Below are 23,796 nucleotides of genomic sequence, written 5' to 3'. Positions count from 1 at the left end.
AACCAAAATGTGCTGCCTTACAGTGAGATGATAGTCTACTTTCTGTTTATGCATGGACATTCACATGCTTGTGTACGCTTTGGAGTTTTAGAAAGAGCTTTAAACTGGATGTAAGTTAAGTCTTCGCTTTACTATGTGTGTGAAGAAAATGTCATTTACCAATTTTAAAATGAGGTAGTCCTAATCAAATAGGACTTAATTAAATGTAATCAAACTTACGCTTGAATAATAGGGATGGTAAGCAAATTTCCCAGTTCTACTGAGAAAATATTTTACCTTTATCATAAGTAATTTAAAAAATAAAAATTACGCCTTTATGTTAGTAGTAATATAGTTAAGCAGTAGTATATTATTTCTTCAGTGAACAGAGGTGGTTTCACTCGTACAATTACGATGGAGGATTTCTTTATGATAAAATAGATAAGTAATCTTCAGCAGTATAGTCAAGACTGTTGAGAAGCAGTGAATAGCTGAATGTACTACCTGGTCCTAATAATGTAATGCTGTGTGAGAACGGAGATCACAAATTGCCCTAACTAATGCTGAGTAATTTCTGGATTTTTTTTCTTTTAAATTTAAAAATTCTTTTGACAACACTTCTGTTTCAGGTGCCCTTCGTTTCAAGAGGAAGATAATTGGGCTAAAGGATGAATTCTATAACCGTTACATAATGAAAAGTTTTTTGTTTGAACCTGTGGTCAAAGCCTTCCTAAATAATGGTTCCCGTTATAATCTGATGAACTCTGCCATAATAGAGATGTTTGAGTTTATCAGAGTGGTGAGTGCTGTTACATGCTGAAGATAATTACTGTGTTGTTTAATCTTGTAGTTCAAGAAGACTTTTCTTTTTGCTTGTACCCGAAATTATGCTATCATAGCGATGTGACCATATGATACTGTATTTAAATGAACTTTCTTTTGTATCAGTTACATATTCTTACGTGTTCGTTCTTACGTTCAAACAGTACCATGACTTGAAAATTAAATTCACTTGATACTCAGTGTGCTCATAGTACCCAAATTGGCAAAGGCAGCCCTAATCAAGTTTCATCGTGCAGATTGGACAGGCCTGTTACAACAGGAATGTCATTTGAAACTGCTGCTACAAACCCATCAAATTTAGTCGTGCTCTGTAATGCCAATTCAACAGAACATAGAAACATACAGAAGAGAGATCAGTCTTGTTTTATTATATTAATGGAGTGCTACAAAGTCCCTTCCATGGGGAGCCTCTTAAAATATTCCTGCCAGTTTGGCTGTCTGCACAGTACTGTTTCCTCACTGTTCTCTGCATCCAGATTCCGACAAGATGCTGTACAGACTGTAAATGTGGGAAATGGGGCCAAGCTAGGGTGCAGCCAGTTGTGGAGGAGTAAGGGGGTGAGGAAAGAAGGAGGCTTTGTCACCTCTCGAAATCTTCTGTGCTGACAACCTCCTTCCTCTTTGAGCTGGGACTCAAGGTAATTCAAGACTGAGACGACTTGATCATCGTGGAAGAGTTGATTTCAAATGGCTTTGAAGCTATGAAAAAAGTTAATCCATATAGGCAGCCCTGACTTTCGCGCTGTGGTCTTTCAGTACTCCATGGGATTGTGTGCTGATTCAATAGTTTGTGCTATGAGGAAATAAATCATCTTTTTATTTTCTTATCCGCCTTTTCACATAGATACCCAGGTTGCATTTCCAGAATACTTCTTGGTATCTGGAAATAATTTTTGTCAATTTTATTTCATTCAGGTTTCTTCTTAAAGAGCTCAAAAAAAGTGGGCTTTTGTTATTACTGATGTATTACCTTTCATAAGAGGTGACCTTTGAGCATATATAGCCAAAAAAGAAAATAACCAGTGTATTAAGATTTATGTTGCTTTGCTTGTCCTTAGTAGATGGTAATTCAGGTATTTATTCCGCAGTGTATCCCAGTGTATTGCAGCGCTAAGAAAGCCAAACCATGCAATTTTCCTGCTGCAGTACGCAGACCTGTGCTGGTCTCAGGTGTCTGGAGTGGCTTCGGGCAGCCACAACGCTAAACTGAAATAGCAGAAGGGTTGGGAGGTTTTTGTAAAGGACCTTGACCAGCACTATATGGCCACAAAAGAAAAACTTGATATTAGTTTCTGATGAAAAATATCTTCCTTGTTCTCATCCTAAACAAATGCATCGAATAATTATTTTTACAGAAGTAATTTATTTGCAACGAGGAAAGGAGCAATATGAATGATAAGTCTGTATTTCGTAAATATATTCTTTAATTGACTGATTACACCAGGTGTCAGTTAATCTATCAATATAAAAATATTTATACGTTACAGTAGGAAACACCTTTTAGGATTTTCTGTCAGGGTTTTAGGTTCTATTCATGTGTTTTGAAGGAGATACTGATAGAAAATGGCTGCTGTTACGCCTGTTCCACTAATCAAATATTTGAAGCTCTAGATTTTTAACTACACTTGTATGCATAATGCTCCTTTTTTACATCAGCTAATTAATATGATGCTTCCTATGGAATGTTAAAAATAATCTCTCATTTCAGTTACTTTTTATATTGTATTAAATAAACTCCTTTGAGTGAAAATAAGTCACTTTATGTTTGTTTGTTCCTATAGGAAGATATAAAATCGTTAACAGCTCATGTAATTGAAAATTACTGGAAGGCACTGGAAGATGTAGATTATGTGCAGACATTCAAAGGACTGAAACTACGATTTGAGCAACAAAGGGAAAGACAAGATAATCCAAAACTTGACAGGTAAAATGCACTAAATGCTCTTATTAGTATACCAGTGCTTTTATTCTGGTTTGGGAATATTGGTGGGTTGTTGTGTCATAGTGAGAAATGTAAATAATTTAGACCCCTGCTTGCATCTCAGGCATTGTTGAATTTACTTGATTAATAGTGCGATTTCCAGATGTGTTGCTTCAAACTCTTGGTCACCTTTCAGCTGACATATTAGTTGCTGGACCCCCAGTAACAATGCTAAGTTGTCATATCCTAAACTTCTGTACACTGTTGTAATGAGGCTGGAAGGCTATCAAGTATCTGAAGTTCATTTGCTTAAATAAGAGATTCCCACTGTTTGATTTGAAAGATTATTTAGTTGTGAATTACCATTCTGTGGATTTTCCCTTCAAAAATCCACATCAGATTTCCTTTTATTTTAATTAGTTGTGGGAGCAGATATTTAGATAAGCTCTACCAAAATGACTGAGAAATAGAATATACAAAGACGTTTTCAGAGGATGCTTTTTTGTCACTGTTAGATTTGCTGATGGAGTAAAAAACAATCTGATTCACACTTGAATCACTCCTTCTGTTTGCCAGAGCAAAAGTTCCCGTCCTTAGTACAGAGTTACCCAAGGTTAAAAGGCTAGGGTTGTATAAAAATAGGAAGTTTAGGACTTTTTACTGCATTTATTTTTGGCAAATGGTATTCCTGTTATATGGAGTTTCATTCAAACAAAATCGACTGCTTGCATGAATAGATGAGTTACTCTTAAGAATTGTTAGCAAGATCTGTTCTTGTTATCTTGAATTAGTTTGAAAACACGTCAAAAAATTAATCTGATTAGTCATACTAGGACATCTTGAAATTTCAGACTTTTAAGTTAATTTCCTTCCACAAGATTTCTTAACCAATATTTAAATTTGAGACTCGCACAATTAAAGTGAGAGTATAATCATAGATTTGTTTTAAAATGTTGAAGCACTTTCAAGAGTATGTGCGGGATCTGCAGTTTTGAGTACTAATGTTTTACAGGTGAGATGTTATTTTGGCTTGCGTCAGCTAAGCTTCTCACTTAAACAGCTGTGAAATTCAAGCCTACAATTCTTACATTAATGCCTGCGTTGGAAAGAACACCCAGCCGCTTCCTTCAGTAATTTCCATCCAGTAGAGGAAGTAAAACCTTGGTCTTTTCTTGGCTTAAGTTGAGCTAAGTGACTGTGCATAGTTGTGCCGCATGAGTTTATCTGACAGACAATTACAGCTTCAAGAGGTTTGTAGCTCAGCCGGCCCAGTTTTTGCCTTCTTCCTACATCTTACATAGTGGCTGCCCAAGCCCTGTCACAGCCCATGTAATTTCTTAAGTGAAAACCCAGAAATAATAAAGTGCAAAAATAACAAGAATCTGTTTACACATTTTAGCAAAGAACAGTTCAGTAAGGAAGGAGGACAAAAATTTTGTTGACGTGGGCCACAAAAGTATTCAGAAGAGTGCCACTTTAGTAATAGTTTTGCATTATTAGCAGAACTTGAATTTAAATGCAGTGTAAAATGATGCAGTACGTATAGATCCAGATGACAGTGTTGGCAGGCAAATTTTTCAGAATTAGGTTTATTTTTAAAAGTACAGTTAGCGTTCTTATTTAATACCTTGCAACTTCCTAATTTTTCCCTTCTGGCTTTTTCCTGCAGTCAGTAATGCAAGACCTTTTCTCTAAATAGAATAATCTGAGATTGTATTATTAACATTTTGATTCCAGTAACAGAGGCTTTATGAAAAACATTACATTTCAGACTTACGTTGTGGCCAGTAAATTTTGAACAAGTGCTACAGAAAATTTGTCAAGGGTTTCATGCTTTTATTGGAAATTGACTGTTAGAATCAACATCTAGCAATGAAGAGTGTTTTCAGCCCATTTTCCGCTTCTCCTCCCCCTCTTCCTCAGGGTGCACATCAGTGTCCCTCTCCTCCAAGGCCATCGTACTGCTCCTGTGAGAAAAAAGAAAAGGAAGGTGGAGCGGAGATAGGCCTACGCTAATAATAGATCAAATGGGGAGGGAGAAGTAGCACTTTGTATCCAAGGCTCTGATGAATGGAAAATACTGATAGAGACCAAAAAAATGTGACAGGTGGATGTGGCAGAAGGAGAGAGCTGGCTTGTTAATGTATCTGCTTTAAACTGGAGTCATAGTTCAGTTAGATTTTGGGTTGTGTTTTGTTTTTTGTTTTTTGGGTTTTTTTTTCTTTAACACATTGGACACACTTAACCCCAAATACTGACAAGTTATAAAGTATTTTCAGAACAAAAATCTATGGTTTCTAAACTCTTTGTTTACAACTTTTTATTTACCAGTGCAAACTGTTAATCCAAGCCTGAATACAACACTTTAGTGACATTTATTAAAATTACTTTTAATAGTGCTGTTTGTACGCTACAGAATTTTGGACAGATAGAGGAGTCTGAATGTGCTACTAGCAGCAGAGTTGTACTTCGTTTGATTCCCTATAAAGAAAAGTTTTTAATGATACTTGCATTGAAAATACAAAGATTCACATACAGAATGATTTGCTGATATTTTTATTGCTCTGCAATATTTCTATCTGTAAGCTGTCACTGTAAATGTCGAGTAGAAGTTTTATTATTAATATGAGTTGTTTTTTTCGGATCAAAAGTTTTAAAACTTACTGTTCTGCAGCATGCGCTCCATTTTGAGAAACCATAGATACAGAAGGGATGCAAGAACCCTGGAGGATGAGGAGGAAATGTGGTTTAATACTGATGAAGACGATATGGAAGATGGAGAGGCAGTGGTGCCCCCTTCTGACAAAACTAAAAATGATGAAGATATTATGGACCCTATCAGTAAATTCATGGAAAGGAAAAAATGTAAGTGATGAGAAGAAGAATGCCATATGGCTTATGCAGAAGCCATAACTTGTATTCTTTAGTCCTACTGCGATGGAAGATTTGCATGTATTTATTCTGAAGTTCTTAGATTTTGAAATGGTGACCCCAGGTTGGGGGACCACCCCTTCAAAACAAGCTTTGTTGTCTTTAAAAGCGGAATGATGCAAAATATTGTTGTTGATTTCTTAAAAGCATTTGAATGACAATCTTAGCTGATGGTCAAGTTTTCCTGTGTTTTATACGGGTTTCGAATTCAAAACTTTCGACGTAAGTGTTTGGGTGATACCATTGGTAGCAAAAAGTTCATTCCTGGCCAATGACAACAGCTGGTCAGTGGTATACTAGCATGAAAAGTCTAGATGACTCACTTTACCAAGTTGTACCTAAAGTATTAAGCCTTTTCCCACACAGTAAAGTGGTTTGTACTTCACTGGATGTTGCTTTTACGTTTTTTTTTGTGTTTATTTTTTTCGCTCCAGTGAAAGAGAGTGAAGAAAAGGAAGTTCTTCTGAAAACTAACCTTTCAGGTCGTCAGAGCCCAAGTTTCAAGCTTTCCTTTTCCAGTGGTACAAAATCTAACCTTACCAGCCAGTCATCTGCAAGTAATCTGCCTGGATCCCCAGGGTCTCCCGGCTCCCCAGGGTCCCCTGGGTCTCCAGGATCAGTTTCTAAAAGCACATCTCAGATGGCAGCTATTACAACTAAGGTAATGTTGAATGGCCGTAGGTTGGCTTCATTGTTACAGACTGGGAATTTGCTTTAGCACCTCTCTCAAGTTTGTGTGAATTCTGACACATTAAGCAGTACTAGGCTGTCAGGTTTGTGTGTACTTTTTGTCTGGCCTTTAGCATTTTTAAGGAGATCTGACATGCATATAAAAAGAAGAAATAAAAGCTCTTTTAATGCCCAAACTCTTAAACTACGGAGCATACAACTAGCTGCTGTTTGCAGCGATCTTTACTATGAAATACAACAGTTTACTTTTGTTAAATTGCACAGGGATATTTGGCAGGTAGAAATACAGAAGTACTTCGGAAACGTTGCCAAATTTTGCCAGACTGCACGATGTCCCACCACCCCCATTGAGAATTTCTACTTGTTACCCTTTTTAATATTGTTCAGAATGATATAACTGGCACATGTGAAAGAAATAAAGGGCATTATGGAGGGGTGGCTGCTGTAAGCCAAAATGTTAACAATTTTTCATCTCCTAGCATGACACTTTTACCTTTTGAAATAACATATAGTTTTGGGTTGGAACATATTGAAGTAGAAGATGAAAGCCCGTTTAAAAGAGTCAGTATAACTTGCAGTGAATATCCAAACCCAGCATTTTTAAATACGTTGTAGGATGCCATTCTGATTTTATCAGAATTTTGGCTAAAACTCAATTTAAACAAAGTCAGGGAAACAGTGACTGGTGTTTTCTCAGCGCTGGGGGACAGGTAAGGTAGTGTTGGTACAGCGTAGTTCGGATAATGAGAATTTACTTTCGTAACACGTCTCCATTTCTGAAAGGTCAGGTATGTATCTCAGTTCTCAGGTAGCCCCGGAATAACTCTGATTCATCAGTTTTTATACCACCATACCGCTTGTTCACCTAACTTCTAGTGAAGGCAAATGGGGTTTTAGGTTTTTTCTTTCTTGTAGTCAAACATGGCTTAAGAGTTTGTGTTTGGATTACCTTCTGTTGAAAACACCTGAATGAGAAGAGTTTGGCTGATGGAAGAACTAAGTGACGCTTCCTCTAAATCCTTCTGTGGAGGAAGGGGAAGCAGGGAACTGGCTGATGTAGTTGCCAAGCCACTCGCCATGGTATTTGAAAAGTCATGGCAGTCAGGTGAAGTCCCTGGGGACTGGAAAAAAGGAAACATTGCAGCCATTTTTAAAAAGGGTAGAAAGGAGGACCCTGGGAACTACCGACCTGTCAGCCTCACCTCTGTGCCTGGGAAGATCATGGAACAGATCCTCCTGGAATCTATGCTAAGGCACATGGAGGACAGGGAGGTGATTCGGGACAGCCAGCACGGCTTCACCAAGGGCAAGTCCTGCCTGACCAACCTAGTGGCCTTCTATGATGGAGTGACTACATCAGTGGACAAGGGAAGAGCTACGGATGTCGTCTATCTGGACTTCTGTAAGGCCTTTGACATGGTCCCCCACAACATCCTTCTCTCAAAATTGGAGAGATATGGATTTGATGGGTGGACTGTTCGGTGGATGAGGAATTGGCTGGATGGTCACATCCAGAGGGTAGTGGTCAATGGCTCAATATCCAGATGGAGACCAGTGACAAGTGGTGTCCCTCAGGGGTCCATTCTGGGGCCAGTGCTGTTCAATATCTTCATCAATGACATAGACAGTGGGATCGAGTGCACCCTCAGCAAGTTTGCAGATGACACCAAGCTGAGTGGTGCAGTCGACACGCCTGAGGGACGGGACGCCATCCAGAGGGACCTGGACAAGCTGGAGAAGTGGGCCTGTGTGAACCTCATGAGGTTCAACAAGGACAAGTGCAGGGTCCTGCACCTGGGTCGGGGCAATCCCGTATCAATACAGGTATCAATACAGGCTGGGGGATGAAGGGATTGAGTGCAGCCCTGCCAAGAAGGACTTGGGGGTACTGGTGGATGAAAAGCTGGACATGAGCCAGCAATGTGCTCTCGCAGCCCAGGCGGCCAACCGTATCCTGGGCTACATCAAAAGAAGTGTGGCCAGCAGGGCGAGGGAGGTGATTCTGCCCCTCTATTCTGCTCTGGTGAGACCCCACCTGGAGTACTGCCTCCAGCTCTGGGCTCCTCAGTACAAGAAGGACGTAGGCCTGTTGGAGAGGGTCCAGAGGAGGGCCACAAAAATGATCAGAGGGGTGGAACACCTCTGCTTTGAGGAAAGGCTGAAAGAGCTGGGGTCGTTCAGCCTGGAGAAGAGAAGGCTGCGGGGTGACTTTGTTGTGCCTTTCGGTACTTAAAGGGGGCTTATAAGAAAGATGGAGAGGGACTTTTTAGCAGGGCCAATAGCGATAGGACAAGGGGTAATGGTTTTAAACTAAAAGAGGGTAGATCCAGACTGGACATAAGGAAGACATTTTTTACGATGAGGGTGGTGAAACACTGGCACGGGTTGCCCACAGAGGTGGTGGATGCCCCATCCTTGGAAACATTCAAGGCCAGGCTGGATGGGGCTCTGAGCAACCTGATCTGGTTGTAGATGTCCCTGCCCATTGCAGGGGGGATGGACTAGGTGACCTTTAAAGGTCCCTTCCATCCCAGAGCATTCTATCATTTATTTCATTTATGAAAAAAAATACAGTAGTTAGTCAAGCACTTTTTAAAAGGGATAGAATTGCCTTGGAATTTAGTTCAGTCTGTTCTGTATTTCTGCTGGAGGCTTGCTCTCACCAACAGTATAATTCCTTGAATCTGAAATGGAGTCTTTCCATATGGAGCATACTGCATAGAGTACTGGCTCCAAAATTTCAAGTCGTGGTGGCAAAAGAAAAATGTTCAGGTCACACTGAATGTGCAGTGCACTGAAAAACCATTCATGGATTCAGGCATAAGCTACTTTCTTTCAGTGACATGTACACTGTTCATAAATGTGCCACAGTCGCAAACTAGAAACAGTGTTGAAATCGGGTTTTTCATTAATTATCTGAACTTGTTATCTTATGTGTATATACTCAGTGTTATGTTTTATGTGACTGTACAGAGTGTGTGTAATTGTTTATCGAATTGTATTTTGGTATACAGTTGGCTGAAATTTTCTGGTTTGGATGTCTTATCATTACACACCTGAATAAGTAATACGGTTTTTGAGTAAAGCACAAGTAACTGCCATTGTAGTCAAATGCTGGTTAAGCTTCAGAAATTGCAACGTACTGTAGTTAGAGGAAGTTTGAGAAGTTCAAACTGCTGCTTCATGGGTCCAGAGCAGCCTAATCCTAAAATCTGTGGTTATTTGCAATACAAGGAAGTTTTTAGTATTACTAGATATGCTTTCATTTTCAGCTGCCAAGTTGTTGAAGTTTTGTAACCTGTACACCTCATTCAATTATATTGCACAAAAAATTTTTTAAGTTACTACACATTTAAACTAGCTTTCGTGAAGACAGACTGTGTTCTAAAAATATCGTAGTTCAACAGCTCAAATTGAAGGATATTCTGTATTTGTTTCTGAAGTGCTTCCAGATTGCTCGTTGCTGCAGTCAGCTATGCTCGGTGAAAAAGAATTTCCAGCTTTACAGATAGAGCTGCAGTGGCACTTAGCAAAACTAAGTCGATTTTTAGATCTTCTTAAATTTCAACTGGAAATATTTCTATCCAGTTGGATAGGTAAAACCCCATTTTGGATTTATTCATTTAAACATTTTTCAGGCAACGTTGTTTTCATTCGTACTGCAGGGTTTATTTTTGTTCTGCTTCATTTTATTCAAAACTTCCTGAAGCAGCGTGCTTACGGCAATATTCTGTGCAAACATCATTTTCCAATACAAATGTGAAGTATCAATGTGCAAATATTTTCTTAATCACAGTAATTGTGTCTGTCTTTGTAGGGAGGCCTCGTTGGGCTTGTAGATTATCCTGATGATGATGAAGAGGATGATGAAGATGAAGATAAAGAGGAATCTTTACCTTTGTCAAAGAAAGCAAAGCTTGAGTCATCATAATGGCAACTGCTGAAGAACGTTACCAGTTGGGGGAAGGATATTTTTTCCAAAAACAAAACAAACCCACAGCAAAGCAGCAGTCTTGTGAATTACTGTGTGTGACACAGATCAACCTATACAAACAGATTTCTGCCAATCAAGTGCCAATTCAAAGGAGCAGAAGAAGGGGAAATATTTTGTTTAGCGGAAAGACTTACGCCTTTGAGCTCTCCAGCTTGGACCACACATTGCCCTTTTCTCAGGGAAGGAAATGGAAAACAAAAACAAAAACAAAAAGCCAACAGGGCAGGAGTTTTGTTAGTGGAACTCTGGATTGGCTGGTCAGTTGCTACAATCAGAATATGCTTTCTTGGACCATGTCTGAGACTTCTGAAGAAAAGGCGGGTTTTGCCATAATTCTTCACTAGTTAAGAATGCCAGCAGTTTCTTTGTATAAAAGAGACCTGCCTTTGAAATCGTACATTCGGAACATTTTAGTCAAGCTACAACAGGTTTTAAAAACCTCTACGGGGGAGGGCTGAATATAAAGTTTCCTCTTTTTTTTTTTTTTTTTTTTTTTTAATCTGTTCCCTTTGCCCTTTAAACTGCAGAATTTTTTTTTTTTTTGGAGGTGGGGGATTTGTTTGTCCCTTCTTGATTAAAGATTGAGTGGAATTCTAGATGTGGTCACTTTTGTGTCATAATTTTTTTTTTGCCCCCCTGAGTGTATGCTTAGTTGTTGAGTATATATTTGGGACCATTAAAATTTTTTGATGTAATATAATCTCACTGTTGTGCTGGTACCTGTTTCACCCTGTGTAATTTTGTTCTGCATCACAGTTCTTAATATGTTTAGGATTTTATGGAAGATGGTATAGTTTTTATTGGAAAAAAAAAAATAATCTTACCACAATGTGCATAAAAGCAATACTATTTTGTGACTAAATATTTTATATTAAATTTTACATCAGCAACTGGCTTGAGAAAAAATTTCAGGGAAATAGGATGGAATCAAAAAATTGAAACCTATAGATATGAAATTAGTATTCCAAAGAGACTTTGAAATTTCATAACTGAGAACAATGATGGTAGACTAACTCATCAAAATGCAAGATGGGTGATTTAGGAATACCAATATTGACTCATTTGACTTACAAAAATAAAAAAGAAATAATTAAAGCTGAAGGAAAACTGCATTAGTGGTTTTTTTTTTTTTTTTAAACCTCTGATTCCCTTTGGAATACCAGTTTTAGCAAATTAAAGATGGTTGTAGAATAAACTCTTTACAAGGATACCATCTTTTGAAATTTATTCTAATACTCAATTGAAAAACAGCAATTAAACTGTGGGTCTAACTCAATGACTACATTCTTTCCCCTTTTTCAAAAAATCTAAATAGTATTAGTTATTAATTTGAAACTAAACGTTATATCCTGCTTCCTTATTGCTTGTACAGAAGATGGCTTTGATGGCACAGCAGTGCTCCCTGTGAAGGGGAGTTTATTCAGTTCCTTTGCAAACAAGAGAGCCCTTCTTGCATGTATTTTCAAGAGTTTATTTCCTTTTGGCCATATAAAGCACCAGTGTTGCAACAATCGTGATGTTACACGTTAATGTAGCACATCCAAATAGAAATAAGAAATGAAAATCTGAGGCTGGCTCGTACGTGATCCCAGCCAAGTGTAGATTAGCACTTTGTTCTGAAAATTGTGGCTTGCATGGCAGATTCTATGCTTAACTACAATGGACTTTATTAATACATATTAGTAATTTCAGATTTAAATAAGAGCGTGCATTAGGGAAAAATAATTAGGTATCTCTTTTCCTCAAAAAGTTCATTTAAAATCACTTTCCAAGGTTGAGTTTTTACAGTGTGTTTGAAATGTCTGTGACAGGGCAGTTCTCAGCAGTAAATTTTACAGAGAGTGCGAGAGGAGAGCACTTGGTCACTGCAAGACCAGATGCAGTCCTCTGCTGCAGTATGAGGGTCCCCGTGCTGTCTCAACGACCTGTCTGGAACCCGATTCCTGCAACTTTGGTGTCAGAGCAGACATCGTGACAAGGAAATCTGTAATTTTGCACGTTTTCTTAATTAGCCTGAATTTAAATCCTTCCCAATCTGTCAAACTTTCCTTGAGCATAAAGCTCTCCAAATCTATCCATATAGTCGTCTTCATCTCCAAGCTACATCTTAGGAAGTAATTTTTCTGAGTTGGTTGAAGGAACTTTTTTTGTTGATTTTTTTTTTTTGGTGTTCTTTCAGCTATTGAGTGCTTAATCTTTTGACGTTTGATGCTGCAGTCTTCTAAACTTTCAGATACTTTCATGATACTTGTAGGACTCTTGGATTTTGGACTTTAGTACTTGAAGCATTACATTTAACAGAAGAAATACTATCCTGAAGTTACTGGGTTCGGTCAAAATAATAATGGAAATAGGAATATTTTTGAACTTTTTATATTTTGATGAAGCTCTAAAGGACCGGTAAAATATTAAGCTGCACATCTTTTAATGCTGTCTAACTTGTAGTTAGATGGTTAGTTGTCTTCCTTCTCTTTCTCTGGGCTGATGAGGTTTTTTTATTCTTTGTTTTAATATCATTTGTCCGCATCCCAAGCGAGCTGTGTGTATATTTATTACACATGGCTCAGTCATCTTAATTGCATTTTAACTGTATCCTTAAGTATGGTTTACAGGGTGAACCCTTGCGTATCATACAGGCAAGGTGCAACGTGCTTGAATCACCAGTACAGGCCTCTCTGTTCCTTCAGTGGTTGCAAGACTTGATGGCGGTTACTCCAATGTACGCTTCCCAGCTTTCAGCCTAGGTTCGCTGGGGATACCAGACAAAAGTATACAGAGTACCTGGTCCGCCAGGGAAGCACACCCTTACGCTAATGAAAGCAATTCCAGGAAATCGGCAATAGTTCCAGATTTTCTTCCCCTGTGCACAGAGGGCGGCTGTTTTCAGGTAACAGTGCACATCACTGAGAAACAGATCTCCGATGTCATGAGGGCGTAAGGATCTGAAAGCTGCTGTACCTAACAAGTTGCCTCTAAAATGTACCCATCTGTAATATACCTACTTGGTAAACAAGATGAGGATGTTCATCCATCTCTCATAGCCCACCCGGTTGAGAAGTCATGTTCTCATGCAATTAAGTGTCAGGTAGGCCCAAACCTTTTAACGTACCAAGGTTGAAACTGTTCGGATCGGTTCTAGCTGTGTTTTTACATCTCTGCAAATTTCTGAAACGGTTTCATTAGATAACTGCTAAGAGTCTGTTGTCATATTGCTGCTGAGGCTCCATCAGGGCATTAGCTACCTTTCAGCCCAGCGCAAGTTACATTGGCTGCCTTGCTAAATTATGTTTCCTAGCGTCTGTAGAGTGGGCACAGAAGTTGAGCCTTACCTGTATCAATCATTTTACAGCTGCAGAGTCATTCTGGAGCAATGCTGTCTGTGCTAGCACTGCGGTTCCCCTGCCTTGAGGATATCGAGACCTGTTCCAAGTAAGCTCTCAAAGTAGGAGACCAGACAGTTACTGCTTGGGCTCACCCGTAGCATAAAGAGAAGTTACCAACAGCTGAAGTTTTCCAAGATCAGCTGTCCGTGCGCGCGTTCTCCACCTGCTCCTACTGCTTTCTCTTTTTGGACTCCAGAACAAATGAATGTATATAGAGCATCTGGTTCAGTCCGGAAAGGAGGCCGGGCATGCAGGCATGCTGCAGACACAGCCAAACCTTCTGTTACTCATGCAAGGGTGGCATAACTTAATATATTGTCATAGGTGGCTATTTGGTGAGCTTGGATCTCGATTTAATATTGCTCTAGTTGCAGTCACATTCATTGGAGCATGTAAATCTTGTGGGGTTTTTTATATAAATTGAAATTAATAAAACTATTCAAAGCTGAAATGAAGCCCTGCAGGTGCTGGAAAAAAAGGCAATCTAAAAAAGGGAGGGGGAGATGTAGTCTTCTGTATGCCAATCGTATTTATGAACAATGTAAAAATAATATATAAGCCAGTGGATAATACTGAACAACAAAAAAAAAAAGGCAGGTAGAATGCTACTGGCAAATGATTGAAATAGCTACTGATACACAGACCTATGCCAGTGCCCTCGCTGTGCACTGTTGCATCTCCTGGAGGTGTAAGGTATCTCTCTGTCTCAGAACTTCTCAGAAATGGCTCCGTGTGAGCAACTACGTGTGGTTTAGGCTCAGAGCTGGAAATTATTCAGTATAGGGTGGAATTGCGCTCACAAAATGTGCGTCTGTAATATAGACTGGGGATGATTTGGGCTGAATAACATTGGTTTTGGTGCCCCATTTGTAAGCAACTTTAAATTATGTGCATAAAGATACGGTATGTGGGCTGCCCACCTAAAAGGGTTCAGAAGCACTCAGTAGTCACATGTATGTGTTTGTTAGCGTTGCTTCTGGAAGTATGTGCATACTGGAGCCCTTACATTGTGCTCATGAGTTTCCAGACAAGGCTAGCCTTTTCTCTTGGGTTTCAGATGTACCCTTTAGTGCCTGAAATCTTGGAAATTTGATTTTAAAGCGTGCTTACCTCAGTAAGGCTTATTTTAATCTTGCTGATGTTGAGTGGCCTTTTGACGGCTGTGGTGTTCGGATGGGAGATCGATGCTGTTAGGTTGGAGAGTTCAGTACAGTCTCCATCCTGCTGGTGAGGCCAGAGACGGTGCGACGGTACCTTCGCTCTGCCACTGAATTGGTGTTGAACGGGCAAGGATCCCTGAAGGAAGCGGTCATCAGGGATATGCAATTTGTTAATCTTGCCATTCAGCAGGATTTAATCAATGTTGTGACTAAGGATGTGGAGGTAACTGGAAGCAGCTCCTGATGAAGCGATTCACAGGAGTCTATGGTAACAACCACGAACATTTGGGAGAAACATTAAAAAACCCCTACATTTCCAATCTGCTTCTACTTTTACACGTCTGAAAATGGTGTTAAGTTAGATCATCTTATCCTGAAAGAAAGCTTCTTTCCTTCTGATGGCTCCCCCCACCTCCACGATTCCCCCAGAACGGAAGTGACTGCTGCCATCAGTCGGGATTTTGTAATTAGCCAGGAGAGCTGGAAGCTGCAATTCTTACTGAAGAAATAACTGCTGATTAAAACCAACGACAGAGCACAGCTTTTAACATGTTTGAGTTTAGCCTCAAAATGGAAATAAATCTACCTCTTCAAGGTCTAGATCACCTGCAGTAAGAAACAAGGAAGATGTAAATGTTTGTTTTTCATGGGCAGGAGAACTAAGTACCAAAGCTAATAAGAGAGTAATACAAGTGTTTGTCTGTATTCAGAAGTTTTTATATGTGTGTGCTCTTTATAAAGCACCCTTCAAATTTTCTTAGTATTTATGTAGCTAGCCATGTCTTTCTCTGAATAGATAGGCACTGTTTCATCTTTAGAGCTTGTGTTCCTTTGGAGCCAAGTATGGAAATGCCTGTATTTTGTTAGACCAGGTGTGTTGTGGGATTTCTTTTTTGACACAGTTGTCCATTGGGGCCATACAGATGTTCTGCTCAGCAGAGTGAGAATAACCAGAGTCCACAACTGTTCACTGTTACGAACAGGACAACAGGTGGAACCTCCTGAGTCCCCAACCAGCAGACCTTCGGACTTCCCTCTTGCTCCGTTTGGTGAATAAGATGAGCTTTCTAGATTTGGCCATTCAAAAGAAGACCTCCCCGTAGAGTGAGGTGCCTGTCACCAGTGACCTAAGCTAGACTCCAGCCTCTAGGATCTGAACTCCGCACATTTAGTATGTTTAATTTTCCTGATTGAATGGTATCTAATTCATGTTTATTTTGTAATAAGAAAGAGCTACGTTTGCATGACATGTTTGCGTGCAAATCTATCTTGACAACTCTTCAGCTGAGAGATACGTGACTGTGGCTACATCATATGTGATGTGATGCCTGAAGGAAATGGCCATGGCAGTTGGGTAGTTTGTTTCGAGTTACAAGCTGTCTTTTGCAGCCTCTTGCTAATGTATGGATGCTTGATTGTAACTCCAGGGAAAACCACATTCCTACCTCAAAACCTGGCAGCACTAGGTGCCGGATGAAGTGCCTGATGGCTTTACGGGGAACACACTTCAGCCCCTTGTCCCCAAGCACAACTTGGCTCAAGTTCTATGCAAGTCACTGCTCAAGTATCCTTATTTTTGACACCTAACAACTGTATCGCTCTTCTACCAGTGGGAGGGAGACCACTTGCATGGCAGTAGTGTCAGGGAGAAGCACGGTCCCAGTCTTTGGCTATCCAGCTGCAAGAGGTGAGTCATTTTGATGCCTGCAGCCCTATCTTCTTTTGACATCCAAGAATAGGACAGACCTTTTCCCAATGTTGCCATCAAAGTTAGGAATAACCAGAGCATCAAGTTTGCATGCTAGACCTGAGAACAGCAGGCTAGTTACAGCATCTCCATCAAAACACAAATCGCCTTTGTATCATCGGGCAATTATGCCACGGGCTGACAATTTTGTAATAGACTGCAAGATCTCTTGGTTCTTATCATAAACATCAGAACAACAGCAGAAATTCTGCACAGATTTGTGTGTGCGTTTATTATTTTGATTTATCATCCCCAATGAGATCACTAGAATTACTCCCATTTTCAGTGTGCCACAAGCCTCAATGGATTCTTACAAATCTCGTTCATCTTGCAACTTACCTTCACAGTGAAGCAATATTACTCAAACTCAGGATTACTGTTAGTTACATCATTTTAAGGAAAAATAAATTGAATACATGCCTAAATATATGGATCCTCTTAAAGGAATCAATTATTTCAGGAATGAAGGCTATCTACTTAGAGTACTGCAAGTGTAGTGACAAATTTCCATAGACTGTGGAAAATGAGCTCCTTTTTCTGTACAGAAAGGATCAGCAGGGTACTGGTGATGAGTAAAAACTAGCCAAAGCAAGCCAGGTGGTTGCAAGTGCTCTTGGGAAGCCTCTTGCAGAGCTCTGAAAACAGCCAGCTACAGCTGGCTGTGATGGCTATTAAAATCCAGAATACCGAAAGACACCCAAGATAGGAGATGGCACATTCGGCATTATAACTGAGGGCATAAAACTGCTCACCAGAACAGCAAAGCATCTCATTCCACAAGACCCAAATTTGTAGTTCACTGATGTCTTTGGGGAGTCCTTACAGTTGCCTGATCCAAATGCAAAAGCCAGCTTCAGCTTGCCTGGCCTTCTCCAGAGCCATACCTGGCAATCTGAGAAACTTTGCAAGCTGGATGTGTGACGTCGATAGCTAAACCATTCGCATCACCACCTCATCTATTTCTAGCCAGTAGCCAGGCGTTTGAAAGGTAGTCTACCATATCGCAACGTAGCCCACCTCTTAATAACTGGTTGGTTGACAGACCTTTCCCACTGAACATCAAGGCTTCCTCTGCTGCGGTAATAGTATGCTATGGCTGTTTTAGGGTGCTGCTCATATCAAAGTGTGTCTGGCAGCTTGCAGTATCCTACTGGCCTTTGTAAAATATTAGCAAAGTATGGCTAGGTGGCTGAAGCAGATCAGATACAACAGTGTAGTGAGTACAATCACTACGTGTTTCTGATCTTCTCTCTGTGCTTTTTGGACACTCCAGCTACTACTACATCAAATAGTGAAAGAACCGAGTTACCCTGATGGATAGTCTGCCAATAGGTCTTGCATCAGAGTATGAGGACAGGCAGGAGGTGCATATAGCTAAGGAAGAGAACGGCTTTTGAAGAGTGCTGTCACCAAAATAGAGTCCTTGCATGCTCTACAGTGAGTTTACAGCCACTACAGCGTCTGTGAAACACCAGTGTTATAATACAAATAACAATTCTCTCAAGCATCTGTAACTGAAAAATAATCTCATTTCTAAGAGAGTGAGCTAAGCCCATGTGATTTAAAGTCAGTTTCTGTTCACACTGACGTTCTCTAAATAAGATTAAACTTTTACATAATTCAACCAGAATCAAAGCCGCCTTCTGTGTTTCAGCACAGTGCACATGATACATAAACCACTGATCACCAATTTTTACCGTATTCTTGAAAAACAGCTATCTCGAACACCGCCTTTGGGGTTATCATTGGACAGCCTTAGTTTCGTGCCTTCTGTCACAACCCCTCAAGCCTGGAGTCTTTAATTTCATTAATTCCTCAAATTCTTAATGTCCTTCCCGTGTCTGTCTGACTCCAGCACACAGAAATGAATTCAGGGTGCTGTTTGAGCAGGTAGCAAGGATACCCCCATTCCCCATGTTTTCACTGTTCCAAGAAATGGCTCTCCTCTTGGTAGACATCTGAGGTGGTGGTCCCAGCCCTACGGTCATCTACCTCCCTGCCGAGGCTCTGTTAACTTCTCCTCCTTGGAGTGTTTTCCTTGCACGTGAATTTATACTTTTCTTCAACTTTTCTTCTTCTTTCTAAGTACTTTCCAAAGCCGCTTATAAAGTTTTTGGTTGTTCTTGCCTGTTATTTTTACCTAGCCCCCAATGTCATCAATATAGATATTGATACACTCTTGTGTAACTAAAATGCCAAAACAGCGGTCTGAAGAATGAACAATTCCCTAAAGTGTTTGATCTTCAAAACCACATTCTGTTTTTTAAGGACATTTGCTAGTGATGATTGACAGGAATGGATACTGATGATTTGAAAATATTTTAAATCTTTAACATAATCAAAGGATGTTCCATTTGATACATTTTAGTTCTTTCTATACTTCCCTTTTTCCCTTTAGAGTGGCTAGTAACAGTCCCTAGTGTGGTCCTATTGGTTCTTCTACTCATCTTGTGACTCCCAGTTAACGCTGCTGGTGTAGTTCTTCTTTTACCTCCTGCCAAAGAGAGAGAAACTGAGGAAATACATGGCAATCATCTGCCTCAGTTATGTTTTGTGCCTTGATGAGAACCCAAGCTTTTGGATAACGTCCCCAAGCCTTTACACAATTATTTTGGTCCTTGCCTCTTCAGTAATCACCTTCTCAACAGACCAGGCCCTATCGTGCCTTTAAAACCTACAAGATACCTTCCCCTCTCTGCTGCCGCTGCAAATGACATCTCTCCCGATTTGCTGGACATGTAGTTCCCACACTCCTGTACCTGAGCTCACTGCTTTAGGTCATCACGACCAGCCTTTGTTTCTAGCACCTTTTTAGCTTATGAGTCTAACTTAAATGAATTTGTTCTCTTTTCTTTCAGGCTCATGAGCATTCCTCCGCTGCTGTGGCACTTGTTGCTTCTCTGAAGGGTTCAAGTCAAGGAGGTTACACCACCGTTCTTGTATTTGCCTGGGATGCGAGTATTCCTCCCTTGCTTTCAAATTCATGCCGAGAGCCATAAACCACTGCTGCCCCTTCATCTTGTCCCCATATTTTTTGCTCAGTATTAACTTCTTTGTTTGCCTCGTGTATTTGACTCTGTGTTTATTTTCTACAGGCTCAGACGTTTATGAGATATTCTGCCCAAACTCTCTCTCCTTGTATTTTAGATTCTGTATTATGTTAATCTCATCAGGAGCCTATGCAGCTGGCTTAAATTTCAGCACTGAATGAGCATCCTGCCCTGTATCAAAGGTTAATGCTAGGTTTTCTGGGAGTTTCTCATAGTAGAGTCATATTTACAAGAAAGCTTCTTAACGACAGTCCCAAGCAAAGGAGGAGAAAAAGCCCTTTCCTGATTACCATGAGTTTAACTCTTGTCTTGTAACCTCGTGAATTCTGTTATTCCCATCCCTCAGCAACTTACACTCCAGACAGCAGATGAATGGTGGAGCTTTGTTGATGGTTGTAATCGTTGCTAGGGGACAGTCTGAGGGAGGTGAATCATGCCATTTACAGTCAGCCTCAAGGAACATTTGGAAATGCTTGAGCTTAGAAATTTCCTTCTGTGGTTTGTGTTGCTGTGAAGAGTGCTTTAGAAATACACGTGATAACGGAGGCATTAAACAACCTGGTGTCTTTACTTGCTTGTACGTTTGTATGTGTTTTAAATTGTTGTTCTGGTGCTTCCTACTTTGATAATTATGTTTTTAGTTAAAAGCTGACCGTGTGCAAATGGCATGAAAAGAAAGAAGGTGTTGCAAATGACATTAAAATTAAATATTAAAAATTTTCATAATTTCTTTACTCTAAGAGGCATGATTTCCAATGCAATTGCATGTACATGTCTAGATCTAAACTTTCTTGGATATATTCACAGGTATTTATTTTATTTTGTCTGCTGTGCAAAGGTGGCAGCTTCAGGTACCACCAGAAATGAGAATTTGACCTGTAGTAGGTAGGTGACGTTTTACAAGCTACATCTTTGGTGAAACACAAGGTGGGTAAATAAAAGTGCTCATACTATAAATGCTAAGTCACCATTTGGAGAGAACAGAGGAAGCAGTGCACACCTGGCTGGGGCTGACAGGTATGACGCAGAATTGCTGAGGAGAAAAAACCCAACATAGGCAGTTTGGGGGTCTGATAGCCAGGGTGCGCGTTTCGCACACGCCAGGCAGCCTGACCTCCTTGAGTTCTGCACTGCGTAGCCGAGGCTGGACTCTGCAGGGCAAGCCTGGTCTTGCTCCTCATCAGCTCGGCAGGGTTTTGCCAACCCACAGCGCTCCTGCGAGGAGCCAGCTTGAAGTCTGCGGCTCTAGAGGGCAGTTAGACTCGGGGACTTTAAAAGACTCACGGTTCAGCTTTTCTCAGCACGTCTCTCGGTCTTTCAGCTCTTTGCGCTTCAGCGGAGGGCTGCAGACCCTCCCAGCATGTTGATTCCCCCTTGTCACACGTGTCGAAGGACTTCACCGATGTTTTACATACGACATCAGTGGCACCGCTTTTCAAAACAAGAAAAATGTTATTTCCTGCTGTTGTTTTGCTTTCAGCACCAGAGGTGAGAACGCAGCCGCCCCCCGCAGCCGCGGCATCCCGCTCCCGCCCTCGGCCGGGACGCGCCGCTGCGCCACCGCCCGCCACCGGCAGAGGGCGCCCGGAGCCCGCCCGACGCGGCCCCAGCCGCGGCCCCATCCCCACCTCCCCGTCCCCAACCCCACTCCACTCCGGCTACTGCGGCTGCCCGAACACTTTCTGTAACACCCGCAGTACCCCTGGACACCCTGTGAGCACCTGGCACCCAACAGCATCCCCAGGACGATTTCCCGGATAAGCAGCTTGGTTTTCATGACCGTGCCCCACGATGCGCCCTCCCTGTCAATCCTCTCGCTGCTGGCAACACCTAAATGGGACCGTGCAACTGGTGCTTCATTTCAGGAGTTCGTAGAGGCGTACTCCTGCAAACCAGTCACATCCAAGTGGTGGAAAGTATTCTTGCATTTGTATTCTGTCTTCTCTGAAGGGGACTATAGACTTTTCAAATATTATTAGGTTGGTTTTCTTTTGATTCTGTTCATTAACACACGTGTCCTCTGTTGTAAGTACTCCAGTAACAGCTTTAAAATTGTATTTCATGAAATCTGTTCACAAAACAGGAGATCACAAGGCTTCAAGAAGTACAGCAGTCCACCTCTCTGAAGTGTTGAGAACTTATTAACCATTCTTCTTTTTCTCTCCACACCTGAGCAGGAGCTGTTACACTCAAACGCATCCCCATTTCTCCTTTCAACTACAACAGAGGGTTTCCTTGCAAACCTTCCTTCTTTTCAGGTCCAGAAACGCTTAAACTACATGACTCGCACAAAAAAGGGTTAATTTAACTATTTGTACCCTCCTGGTACAGCCTCTCAAGAAACTCGGAGCGGAACAGCTGTACGGGCTTGTAAGCAGGCGGCAGCCACAGGGGCCAGGGCCGGCGAGCAGCCAGGAGTTATCATGCCTCGGTCTACGGGTTTGGGGGTCCAAAATAAATGGCGTGACTTCAACAGCGCGTTCACCGGCGAATTTAGGGCCATTCCCGTGTAATAATGGGATCCATCCACATGCAAATCCGAAGCCTGAGGCTTGGGCTACTCTTGATTTCCTTAATGAGAGCCCAGATGTCCCTCGCGGGGCCGATCCGGAGGATCCCCCCCACCCCCGGCAGAGGGCGGGAGGTTTCCCCTCTGCTCGGTGAAAGTCTGTCGGAAGCAAACACAAGGTCTGACCTCACTGACGTACCGGCGACTGATGCTACCAAAAAGTGCAGGGTCCTCGATACGGACAGGGCTGCCTAAAGTCAGGATCTGGATGAAGCAAATCATTAAACCCGATCTTCAGTGGGACACACAGGCCGCTGCAATGCACGCCAGTGTCGGCCATTCAGTCACAGATTGCTTGCAAAGTGCTCAGGTCCCTCAGCAAAACAACAGATGTCCCCCCTCAGCCCACGCACAAACGCACGAATACCCACCTCCCCTCCCAAAAACACCTATGCAAGAGTAAGTGGTTAATAATAAACAGAATTTCAGATACGGTTTGCCTGACTGTCTAAGATCCAAATTGTATTTTGCCAGTTTAGCGTGGTCAAACAAGAAACAGGCAAAATGCACTAAGAAGTGGCTGGTGCAAGGACTGATAAATACCAGAGATAAAAGACTGCAGCTGTGAAAAACAGAGCCAACGATCAGACGCGAGTCCTAGCAAAACCAGCCCTCGCTATGCAACACCACGCATGCAATGGTTCAACTTCATGACTAATAGTTCCTCAAAATTTGAGACTGTGATAAATAAAGCAGTAATCATTCTGATTACTTGGGATTATTATTTTTTTTTTAACTAAAGACCAAATTTAAGGACTAAATTCTGCCCTCGCAGGAAAACAACCCGCACCCTCGGGGGCAAGGCTGTTCGGTCGCAGCCCTCCGTGCTCCGGCAGGCGCTCGGAGCTGCGCCAGCCCCGCACGGCCCCGCCAGGAGCCGGCACCGCGCACCTCGGCACCGCCAGCCCGCAACCAAACCCGCACCGCCGCTGCGCGTTCGCAAAGCACCTTGTTGCGTTTTATTTCAAACGCGCACGCAACAGGTTGTGGCCCTCGTTTTTCTGGGAGTTTTCCTTTTCAGGTTTTTGTGCCGCAATAGGGGGTTTACGCTGCACGTTTGGAAGCATCCCTAAAAAAGCTGCTCCGGCCTGCTGGGGTACCTCACGGGCAGCTTCGCGCTCTTTGAAGCAGAAACTCTGAAGCTGCGCGCCGGCGTTCTGCCCTTGCGCTGCTTCCCAGCAGAGGAGGGCGCAGCGCCTCGCCGGTCCGAGCACCGGGCCCCCGCGGGCGCGCGGCTACCACCGCCCGCGGCGCGCGCCGGCCTGCCCGCGCGGCCCCGCTCCGCCTCGCCTCAAACGGGGCAACGGGGCCGACCCTACCTCCTGCCTCCCGCCTCCGCGGGGCGGGCAGACGCCGCCGACACCCCTTTCGCAGACTCTGGGCCGAGGGCTCTCGCTGCCGCGGCGGCGGGGCGGGGGGGAACAGCCGCTGCCGTGAGGCGCAACAGGCGGGCGAGGACGGGACGGGCAGCGCGCGCCAGGGCAACCGCCGGCAGCTCGTCCCGGCTTCGCACCGCGTCCCGCCCGCGG

The 23,796-nt window shown here is 42.1% G+C and overlaps 2 protein-coding genes across 17 annotated transcripts in view; one reads left to right on the top strand and one right to left on the bottom strand.

Annotated features, from left to right (window-relative positions):
* PPP4R3A (protein phosphatase 4 regulatory subunit 3A) overlaps positions 1-11,470 on the top strand; it is a 47,424-nt gene extending 35,954 nt beyond the window's left edge. For all 4 annotated transcript variants that reach the window (XM_087747531.1, XM_009475899.2, XM_087747529.1 and 1 more), the window contains 5 exons: positions 609-778; positions 2,604-2,746; positions 5,418-5,608; positions 6,109-6,335; positions 10,182-11,470. In XM_087747531.1, the coding sequence (XP_087603657.1) occupies positions 609-778; positions 2,604-2,746; positions 5,418-5,608; positions 6,109-6,335; positions 10,182-10,295 (845 nt within the window). In that variant the 3' untranslated portion in view covers positions 10,296-11,470. The remainder of the gene's footprint in view (positions 1-608; positions 779-2,603; positions 2,747-5,417; positions 5,609-6,108; positions 6,336-10,181) is intronic.
* Positions 4,014-23,778, bottom strand: LOC148056830 (uncharacterized). 13 transcript variants are annotated; one of them, XR_015702297.1, is made up of 6 exons: positions 21,420-23,208; positions 20,983-21,129; positions 14,852-19,142; positions 13,688-13,792; positions 5,408-5,466; positions 4,014-4,710 (listed from the first exon to the last, which is right to left on the bottom strand). XR_015702297.1 is itself a non-coding variant. In XM_087747538.1 (5 exons), the coding sequence occupies exons 2-5, from the start codon at positions 21,473-21,475 to the stop codon at positions 4,610-4,612; spliced, it is 363 nt and encodes a 120-aa protein (XP_087603664.1). In that variant the 5' UTR covers positions 21,476-22,581; positions 23,216-23,778; the 3' UTR covers positions 4,014-4,609. The 13 variants fall into 13 exon arrangements, 5 of the variants coding, with proteins under 5 accessions (XP_087603664.1, XP_087603665.1, XP_087603666.1 ...); XR_015702302.1 differs by lacking the exons at positions 13,688-13,792; positions 21,420-23,208 and adding an exon at positions 23,216-23,778; XR_015702298.1 differs by lacking the exons at positions 13,688-13,792; positions 21,420-23,208 and adding an exon at positions 23,587-23,778.
* Positions 23,779-23,796: the final 18 nt, after the last annotated feature.

Source organism: Nipponia nippon, unplaced genomic scaffold (assembly GCF_047370975.1).
Source record: "Nipponia nippon isolate SJK-2023a ecotype South Korea unplaced genomic scaffold, ASM4737097v1 scaffold_11, whole genome shotgun sequence".
Lineage (NCBI taxonomy): Eukaryota > Metazoa > Chordata > Aves > Pelecaniformes > Threskiornithidae > Nipponia > Nipponia nippon.
Note: the sequence above shows the minus strand (reverse complement) of the source record. Positions and strands in the feature narration are given on the sequence as shown.

Coding starts and splice junctions, on each gene's coding strand:
- LOC148056830 (XM_087747538.1), bottom strand. CDS start 21,475: ATGAAAACCAAGCTGCTTATCCGGGAAATCGTCCTGGGGATGCTGTTG. Junction 5,467..20,982: donor GTGCTGAGAAAAGCTGAACC/GTGAGTCTTTTA, acceptor CTCATCCTCCAG/GGTTCTTGCATCCCTTCTGT. Junction 4,711..5,407: donor GGAGCGCATGCTGCAGAACA/GTAAGTTTTAAA, acceptor TTTTTCTCACAG/GAGCAGTACGATGGCCTTGG.